The sequence below is a fragment of the Urocitellus parryii genome, chromosome 6, assembly GCF_045843805.1.
Source record: "Urocitellus parryii isolate mUroPar1 chromosome 6, mUroPar1.hap1, whole genome shotgun sequence".
NCBI lineage: Eukaryota > Metazoa > Chordata > Mammalia > Rodentia > Sciuridae > Urocitellus > Urocitellus parryii.
In genome coordinates, this window is record NC_135536.1 from 16,825,314 (window position 1) to 16,835,972 (window position 10,659).

The 10,659-nt window shown below is 39.8% G+C and overlaps 1 protein-coding gene across 1 annotated transcript; it reads right to left on the bottom strand.

Annotated features, from left to right (window-relative positions):
- Positions 1 to 1,030: 1,030 nt before the first annotated feature.
- Positions 1,031 to 2,038, bottom strand: Gpr65 (G protein-coupled receptor 65). The gene has a single exon (XM_026400608.2). It carries the CDS (start codon positions 2,036 to 2,038, stop codon positions 1,031 to 1,033), a length of 1,008 nt encoding a protein of 335 aa, XP_026256393.2.
- Between the last annotated feature and the right edge of the window lie 8,621 nt (positions 2,039 to 10,659).

The window sequence follows — 10,659 nt, forward strand, 5'->3', positions numbered from 1 at the left end:
ATTCTAGAGCAGAGCAATTTCCTCAATGAAGATTCAAAATGATCTATCAAGACTCCAAATATTCCAAGTCCTCAAAGAAGACTGTGGGTAGAAGATTTGACATAACTGTCTACTTGTCTAAAAATAAACTTCTGGTAATTTCAACTACCACGTACTCAGCTGTAGACTGAAAAAGAATCAAATCAAAACTGGGAGTCCACTTGTTTCTGCTTCCTGTAAAACCTTACAAACTCAGTGACTAGGTTTCCATACTGACCTAAACCTCAGAAGGCTTCATGAGATCGTTTCTGTTGGGACTCCAGTACCTAGTGGTAGAGTAGGTTCAATAAATATTTGTGAATAAATGAGAAGAAAAGAAGCAGTTGTTAGTAGTTGGGATTGTGGGAGACAGTCACAGAATTGAGAGATCTGGTGGTTGATGACCCAAAATCCAAAGAAAGAGCAAGAAAACCCTTAAAATCCAGACATGGGTTGGTTTGATGGTGGTGTACCAATGTGATCCCTAGGACTTGGGAGCCTGAGAGAGGAGGATCCCAAGTTGGAGGCCAGCATGGGCAATTTAGTGAGGTCCTGTTTCAAAATAAAAATATAAAAAAAGGGCTCGGGATGTAGCTCAGTGGTAAAGCAGCCTTGGGTTCAATCTCTAGCACCAAGCCAAACAAACAAACCAACAACAAAAAACAGACACAAAGGGCACTAATTTAAAGGACTTATTGTCCTATGCACCTATTTTACTAGCTTCTGAGGGATTATAACCCAGGTAACAACCCCCCCCCCAAAAAAAAAAAATTATCATCAACAATAATGATCCCAAGTCATTAGGAAAATATTAGGTTTTATTAATCCATCTCATTTAATAAAAGGCGAGCAGGAAGATGTACAATGCGCTTTTAAACGTTTCCTTTGGACCGGATTAAAATCTTCACTGAGAACACCTGTCACCTCCCAGGCTGCGATTGATTCCTTTTACAAAATGTGATCTGGATGCAATGATGCCACAGACCTCCCCTCCCTGCCCCCATCCTTCATTCTATTCCAGGACCTCTAGCTCCATAGTGTCTTTTGTAGACATGGAAAGGGTGCAGTTCCTTTGCTTTTGGGATTTGTTGCAGATCCCAGTACAGAATTTCAGTATGCTCCACATGTCGGACCTCCCTGTTTCGGTTACAAAGCAGTACAGAATCGGGTCCGCCACACAGTTGAGACTCGTCAGGGCCACGGAGATTCTGTACATGGTGTACGTCTGCCTCCCGGACTTGTCCTCCAAATTCATGTTGCGCTCTAAGATGCAGCGGACCAGTAGCATCACATGAAAGGGAGTGAAACAGAGGACGAAGGTCAGGGTGATGCTAACCAGCAGTTTAATGATCCTTGTCTTTTCACGGCTTTCTGTGGCTTGATTGTGCCTGACAGCTTGATAGACTTTCTGGTTGCAAATCGCGATGATGACCAAGGGTACCGCGTAGCCCGTGCAGGTCCTGAACAGGTTGAGGTTGATCTGCCACTTCTCCAGAGGGTACTTGTCATAGCATAAGGTGAAATTAGACCGTCTGGCATCACAGTATTCAATGGTTGTTTCATCCTCCCACAAAATGACAGCATTAAAGATAGATTCCAACACCCAGATAGAGAGGCTGACCATGAAGGCGAATCTTCTGGTCCTGAGAAAAGAGAATCTCAAAGGGTAGACGACGGCTAAGTACCGATCAACAGCAATGCAGGTGAGGAAGCCCGTGCTGCTGTAGAAGTTCATGTACATGCAGAAGGCACTCCCTTTGCACAAGGCAGGCGAGAAAGTCCAGTTGTCTTTATTCCAAGTGTAATCAATCCACAGAGGGAGGGTTAAGGCGTACAGCAAATCAGACAGTGATAAGCTGAAGAGGTAAATTCCCAGCTCGTTCTCCTTCTTAGCTTGCAGAAAGGACACACAGAGAGACCCGATATTGGCTGGGATGCTGACAAAAATCACAAAGATGTAAACAGTTGGAAACAGATAGTGTTCCAGGTCGTGCTGTTCTTCAATGCATGTGCTGTTCATTGTTTCTTCTTCAGGTGGCAATAACAGTAATTCTTGGGATGTAAGAACAGGGAAATTAGTCTTTTGTAGTTTGTTTTCAACATTGAATTCTCTTTTACTGTGCCCGCACCCCCCTCCCTCAATTTTCCTTTGGTTTCTAAAGTTCTAATTAATCCATCACTGTTTTGAAGGGTGGATGCAGATCAGTTTTCACAGATGATGCATTGTTAGAAGTCAGAATCCAAACTCCTGGCAGTTAGCTAAATTCAATGAAGACAAGTCCATGTGTCCATAGGACAGAATGCTGGCAAAGAGCCCTCCAGGATCAACTGGGATATCCTTCAACTTCCAATTTAATTTTCTTCATGAATCTCACAGAGATTGGTGCAGAAAGAATTCATTTTCGCAGAGATTGACATCTCTTTTTAAATGCCTTTGTGTCTGTAATGAAAGATGAACTAGAATAGGTTAGATGTCTACAAGATATATAACCTCCTTACAATCATGATTTTAAAGAATTCTTGTATTTCATTATTGAAGATCTTGCAAATGTTTTAAATCACAATGAGGGTGCTTAAATGGGAAAATTACTTAGTAGACTTTAGTAAATAAAATCAAGCTGAGATATTTTACTTACTGCAAATAAGAATTACCCAAGGGAATTATGTTTCTCACCAGACATGAGATAACAACCCAAACTAAAACCAACAGGCAATTTTAAGTGGCTAAAAATAGAAAATGTAGTTATTTGGTTGTGATCAGTACATGCCTCCAAGTGTGTGATACACTTTGTGGTTATACACTTCTACATTTTTAATTTCATATACAATTTAGGTGTAAAGCACTTTCAAACCAATCGTTTTAGCCAAGCGAATATTTTCAGAAGAAATACAATCAAGTTTAATTTTAAAATACAACAACAGCTTGTTGAGCCTTAATACATAGATGAGCCCACGTTTTTGAGCTTTTTCTTCCTTTGTGAGTTATTACATTTTGTATTTCACCACCAAGAGAAACTTTCATAAGGCTTTAATACTTCCATGAACAAGAGGATAGAGTGTTCTGCATTCTAGGTAAAATCTTGTGATCAACAATTTCTGCTGATATCCCAGCTATGATGTGAAGCTATGATGTCATGGATCCACACAGGAGTAAAGGATTCATCCTTCTCCCCATCCTGGGGTGGAGAAATACTTCTGGTATTTCTCTGTTGGTGGTGCCTCTTGGTCGTTTGGATGATTTACCTGATGGGGGCCTTCAAAGAAAAGCTTTTCGAGGACACCAGACAGGGCATCAAATCTCTTGCCTTCCAAATGCGGATGGATCCTGAGCACACTAGGGACCTGCCCTCATAAGGCATGAGGATCCTGCTTGTAGAGCAAGCCATATCCAGAGTACATGACATATCTCACTCAAAACAAATTGGAGAAAAACTCCTGAGATCTTCTGGTCTCATCACATCTCAAATATGAATGAAATGTGAAAAACAGCCTTTCAAATCAAAACAGTCTCTTCCAGAGAGAAAAATAATTCTGATGGAAAAAATAAAAGTAGGAGCTGAGATGAGGGAGGTCAGTGAGCAGGGTAAGCTCTGGAGAATCTACAGGCATCTGTGGCTTTGGAGGAAATAGCTAAAGCCTCTGGAGCAGATAAACACTGAGTTTGGACCCACGCAGGGAGGGAGGTCCTCCACCATCCCACACACATTGGTAAACAGGAGCCTCCACCCTCAGAAGGGTGAGCCAGAAAACAAAGTAAAATAGTAAACTCCACAGACACTTTGCAGACAGCAGAGAAAAGTTGGCAAGTTCCATATCTCAGCTTAGTCTCTGTGGGGAGCTATAAAAAAGCAATGCTTCCCTGAGTGTTCATGCAATTCTAGGTATATATGAGTACATATGTGTTTACCACAGCAGTGCACAAGATTAAAATATTCACAGTAGCACTATGTGTAAAACCCTTCAAATTAAATGCCTATTAGTAGTAGATTAGAAAAGTAAATTGTGGCATATTAATACAATTGAAATCTACCTATTGATGAAAATGAAGAAATTATTGCTACACTTAATGACATGGGTGAAACTCACAAACAGAATGCAGAGTGAAAGGAAAGACAAAGACAACAAAGTATGTGCTAATAAAAGTCAAGCAAAGTTAATATATGCTGCTAGAATTTAGAATTTGGGAAGGAAACCAGATACCATGCAAAGAGGGTATGATGGGAACTTCTGAGATTTTGGTGATGTTCTGTTTCTTGGAATAGTGCTGCTTCCACGCCCAGTGTGTAAAAATTTATCAGGCTGCTTGCTTGGGAAATGTGCTTTTTTTTCTGCCTGAAAAAGTGGTTTTGGAAAGCTGTGTGAGATGGGATGTGAGGCACCGTGACAAACAACATCTGTTGCACATGCAGTTGAAGTATGTATGCCTTCCTAGGAAATATGATTCTACTTCTTTTAAAACATAAAAATTAATTAAAACAGAACAAAAAATAATTTAAATAGTTGTGGAAATAAATTCACCAAAAATAAAGGTTTATTATATGACAAATAAATAAATTCTAGGCATTTGGAAGAAGTAAATACAAAACCTCCCTTGAGAAAAACTTCCTTAACATCCCCTTCAAAGAAGCCCAGAGAGCCAGGTGCATACACGTTATCCCAGTGGCTCAGGAAACTGCGATAGGAGGACTGAAAGTTCAAAGCCAGCCTCAGCAACTTAGCGAGGCCCTAAGCAATGCAGCGATACCCTGTCTCTAAATAAAATACAAAAAAAGTGTGGGGATGTGGTTCAGTGGTTTAATGCCCTTGCGTTCAAACCCTGGTACCAAAAAGAAAAAATAACTCCCATAGATAGGGTTCTAACAATTATGACCTCACTAAAACACATACGTGCGTACACACCCACGCCCACACCCACACAGAAATAAACCACTACGTGTGAGACTGAGCAGAAACAAGAAAGAACTAGATCCACCAAAGATTTAGAGGTACATTAGTATATAACAAAAAACAAGTGTGTTTAATATGTTTAAAGAAATGAAAGAAGGAATTGGAACACATAAGTGAGGAGCAAGAGAAGGTAAAAATGACCAGATGTATTTTTAAAAGTTTGAAATAAAGTGTCTAGATAAAAACATAATACTTTAAATTTGAAAATCAACCAATTGATTAGATATAGCTAAAGAGAGAATTAGTATTTTGCAAGACAGAAATAAAGAAAGAAGATGAAATGATCAGTGTTAAAGAGATGAGAAAACACCAAAGGGACATGGAGAATAATGGTCAGCATGTGTGTAACTCGAGTGGCACAAAAGTAGAGAAGAGAGAATAGGGAAGAGGCAATATTTGCAAAGATAATATTTCAGCACTTTCTAGAACTGATGAAGGATGAAGTCTTCAGATTTATGAAGACTTACAAATTCCAAATAGGATTTTAAAACAAACAGAAATGGAAATCTATATCAAACTGCAGATCACCAAAGACTGATAAAAAAAATAGCCAGAGAGAAAAGATGGATTACCGACAGAGGATAAAATTTAGACTGACAAAGGATTTAATAAAAACAATAATAGTATACAGAGGATTAATAGTCCTAAACAGCTAAGAAAATATATGTCACCTGTAACTGTGTACACAACAGAACTAAGTTGCTAGAACCGGAGAAAAAATAAAAACATTTTAAGACCAACTACCACTGAGAAAATTTACTCCCATTGAATTTCTCACTTCAGCAGCTTCTATAGGATATAATTGAAGGACCAGAGAGGAGTCTGAGAAGCACCAAGAATTGATGAAGCGACTGAAGATGCAACCTGAAGAAGACACCACACGGTGTTCCCCACGAGACTGACACACCTGGACCCTGAAAACATTCTCCCATGGGACCAGGACTACAACTGTGGGAGGATGGCCGTGTGTACCCCTTCTCAATGTTACTCAATAAGTATACATTTTTTTCTCTAAAAAAAAAAGTATAAAATGGACAAACTGATTTTGGAAGAGTTTAACAAGTTCTCAATAGAATGAATTTCTTGAGCTGTAGAAGTGTTTCCTTCCTTGCTGAAAATAACCACAAGAAAGGATGGTTTGATGAAGCAGATACTGGGTCTCCTCTCTGTTGGGCAACAGAGGCCCTATAACCCTTGTGGTTATGAGCGTGGGCTCTGGAGACAGTTTGAAAGCCTCTCCATGGTCTTTGGGGGATCTGTGACCTAAGTTCCAATCTCCACATGCGTTCCGTTAGTCACAGGGTAGTCGTGAGGGTTGAACGGGATGGACACCAGGCAGAGAACCTGGCACATGGCAAGCCTTCACTCTATGCTGTCACTGTCACTGTTGTTTCAATGGCAACATTGGTAATATGCTGCTATCATCTGTGCTGTCCCCCACGTTTCTGACAAGGAGTTCACTTTGACCACCTGGCCAGAGCATGGCAGAGGAAGAACTCAGCCTGGTTTGAACGGTAATGCTTCACTTACGATACCAAGGTTTGCAGATAAACTTGTTAACTTAATGCATGCAGGTCTACAATTTTAGTGGAAAACAAATGTCCTCTTATTCATACGTTTTTCAAATGTTATTTCGTCTACTTTAAACAGATTTGGAGAAAATTGCTTTTAGAACCACTAAGAAGTCTAGATGAGTTTTGAAATTTTATTTTACTCTTTACTGAATGCCAAAAGACAATCTATAGTATCTTAAAGTATACCTATTTCTAAACAGCTCTAAAAATAGTAAGAATCACTGATGAGAATTACCAAAAGGAAACTGTTTTCCTATAGTGTTATAAGAAGAAGGCTCACGTTCAGTTATCAGTTTAATAGCTGCTTATTAAGACTACTGTGTTCCAGGCACTGTGATAGTCACTCACTAACAAATAGTTATTAATTGATGCTTATTAATTTTAGAAACACTATTTCCTAACTTCACATTATTTTATACATACATATATATACACACACACACACATATATATATACATATGCATATATATATATGCATATATATATTTTTTAGTTGTTTATGGACCTTTACTTTATCTATCTATTTATATGTGGTGCTGAGAATCCAACTCAGTGCCTCACACATGCCAGGCAAGCACTCCACTGAGCCACAACTCCAGCCCCATTCACATTATTTCTGATGAATATAAAAGATATCATTAGATCATTGTTTGCTAAGGAAAGGTGTGAGGTAGTCCTACAGCTAGGAGCTGATAGGTTTCCTCCTAAACAATGCAGTTTTCCAATATACCACTTTCCGAAAAGGAAACGGAGCACTTACATTCCCTGTTTGTATAAGCATAGTTCTACTTAACTCTTCATGAATTTAAATTTCGACATCTCTTTACCCATATTCAAAGCAGAGGAAACCATGCGTCTTCCTCTTTGTGTCTCTCTACAATACTCTGCCTTGTTACATTTATACATCCTAAACCAGATAAAACGCTACAACCATTGCTGACCATCCTGCCAAAGTATGTTATCTCGCTTAAAATCTTATTCTGTTTGTAATCTTACACTTACCCCTGTTTCTTGGAGTGATGCTTTTGTCGACTGAGGAGCCTGATAAATCTGGCATTGAGAAGAGAAACCAGCACTCTTGAAGTGGGGACAGGAAATTGCACTCATAGCTCACATTTCATCATAAACCAATGAGGAAGCAGCATCTTGATGGGAAGGTTTATATTGTCCAAGTTTGAACAATTAAAAAAAAAAAAGTCAAGCTCTTAAGTATGCTAAAACATGTTTTTATCATTTACTGTGTGTAATTTTTATGACTCGCTCTTCTCTTTGCATTCTAATTACAAATATGTACTGATGTTCTAGATCTTTACTTAATAGAAGATGCACTAGGTATTTCACTCGTTCATTCATTCCATCAGTACATATTTCTATGCACTGTGCTGGGAGACATATAAGACCTGTCTATGACCCTCTATGACTAGGAGCTTATCACCTAGTAAAGGAGAAGTACAGATACGGTATGATAAACAGGAAAGTGTGCGATAAGAGATGATGCTGCAGGTGGATGCGGGTGATCAAGTTCTGGGGAAGAAGACAGAAGAAGGAGACTGGGGGTTGGGTGTTTGATGGTGGAGAGCGTGGTTCAATAGCTGATGGGGTGCAGCCTGGGGAGGCTAAGGCAGACTACTCTGTAAAGTTTTTTTTTTCTTTTCTTTTTAGGGCTAATGGTTTTCTATGTGTAGTATTTCATTGTCTTTTAACTCTCCTCTGAGAATAGAAAACAGAGATTTTCAAAACCAATTAAACTTCCTGTCTTGGGTAAATAAATAATTTTATGAACCTTGAAAGATCATAGATAGTTTAAGACTAATATAGATAGTTACGCTAGAAACTCATGTAGTACTGTAATGAGTTAAAAGTTACCGCCAAATTTACAAATGGTTTATACTTATCTCCTAGAACTTCCTCATATCATTAGACATCATTTTGGAAACTTGTCTTCATAAACCTTTATTAGAAATGGAGGGGAGACTATCACATCATACAGACAGACGTAATCTGGGATGGGAATTTTTGGCTTCATGAATCAGCACACCCTGAGTCTCTGTGTGTAAGAGGATACTGAAGGCTGTTGGGAGGATCTTTTCTACCCAGAGTAGGAAAAGGTGATCTTGTGATGCAGCCACAATTATTCATCTTAGACTTAATCGAGTATATCAGGAATGCACAAGTCTTTGATACTTTCTTTGTAGGTCTTTCATTAAGAACAACAAAAGTAATACATTCATAAAAGTATACAAGAATTTACAAATAAGTGGGCATACTTGAACTTCAAAATTCAGAATGTGTTGATATTGAAATGATAAAGGATTAAAGCACAATGTGGAAAATTATTTTTTTTAAAAAAAGCCTTGAATCATTACAAAAACAAAAGTAATGATTTCAGTGTACTTGTGACCACGATCCCAAATTCTCCTTTTTTTGCATGGTTTGGCACGTCTGCTTCTCTGCGGTTTCTAAACATGGGTATTTCGTGACTCTGAGAATCTCTTACACTACCTAAATAGACTGTACTTCTGCTTTTAGGGAAAGAGAATTTCATGTCCACATCAAAATTCTATGTAGTTTACTCTTCAAAAACAAAAATTAAAAAAAAAGGATATACTAAAGAACATGAGAAATACAATTAAACTTTCACTTCTCCTGATTTAATAGGAGAAAAATTGTGGCCGACCTGTGCTAAAACCTTTGTCCAGTTCACACAGTAAGTTTACCAACATTTATAATATTTCCTTCTTATTTAGGCCAAAAAATAGAGCATTGCCATATTTTCAACCACATGGGTCTCTAATGAGTAGTTGGAAATGCTGATTAGAGCACTGAGTCACTGTGACATTTTAACAACATAAAGGTCAGACAAAGCCAATTAGCATTACTGTCTTTATGGAGGTTGGCATTTGTATCCAGGTGTCTAGCCTTCTGAGGTCACAAGCTGGGCACTCAGCACTGGCCAGTCAGGGCACTTGGGCTACCCAATGGGGGAAAAAAGGAATCGAATGTGGATTTGTCTGGTTCCAACTTCTCCATGAGGCAGACAGCACAGGATTGGATTCTGCTGATGAGGGTTCTTCTGTGAGGCCACTCCTTTGTCCGGTGCAATGGAGACAACGGCTAAATATGGCCGGCTGAGATTTTGAAATACTGTTCTGTTTTCTCAGTCTCATTTCTTTGTACCTCGGGTCTCCTCTATGCACACTCAATGGGGTTTATTGTCTCAAGAGAAGAGATTCTCGTCAGGAAGTAGGAAAAGGAAGAAAGGGGGGAACATGTGAGTTTAAGGTTACAAAAGATGGAAGCCGCTCGGGGAATGGAAAGGACTGAGGCAGAGACAGTGTGCTTGGGAGAATTCCTGCTGAGGTGCAGCAAACCTTCCAGGCCCCAAGAGCACAAAGGGATTTTCCTTGGGGTTGGGAGAGAGGCAGTAAGGAGAGCTTAGATGTGGTGAGAACCTGAAGCAGGGCCCCTGCATCCTGACTGCTACTCTCCCCCAGCAACCTCCGGTGGGTGGTGGTGAGGGGTGTGAGATGAAGTTTGTAATCAGGGGAGGAGAGTGGACTTGTGCCTCCCTTCCAGGATGAAGTCCAGTTAGGTGGTGTGACTCAGGGGTAGGTACGTGAGGTGCCTGAGGCAGCCCTGTTACCACAGCACAGGTAGAGTAGAATAGTTTCCAGAAGGTCTCAGCTACCCTCCTGGCACTTCTGGTAGCCCAGTGTGGTGACACAGGAGCAGATGGCAGTCACTGCTGACGGACAACTCAGGTGAGTCCTACATGAGATAGCTACAGAAGAAAACAGGGAACAAGGTTGTTTTGGGAGATGCCAGCCTTGATAGAGAAAAGCCCTAAAAATCGGGGGTTCAAGCTGCCCTCAAGCCTTGGCAACACGCACCCCCTACCCCTGGATCCTAAATGATGTTATGGAGTGGATTGTTTCCCTCCTAAAATTCATACGTCGAGGCCCTAACCCCTAGTATCTCAGAATATATTTGGAGATAGGACCTTTAAAGAGGTGATTAAACTAAAATAATGCCCTAAAGATTGGTCCTCATCCAACCTGACTGGTATCCTTACAAGAAGAGGAAATTTGATAACCTAGCAGAGATGGATACTTCCTAGAC

Excerpts from the sequence above, each read along its gene's own strand:
- Gpr65 (XM_026400608.2), bottom strand. The coding sequence starts at position 2,038 with ATGAACAGCACATGCATTGAAGAACAGCACGACCTGGAACACTATCTG.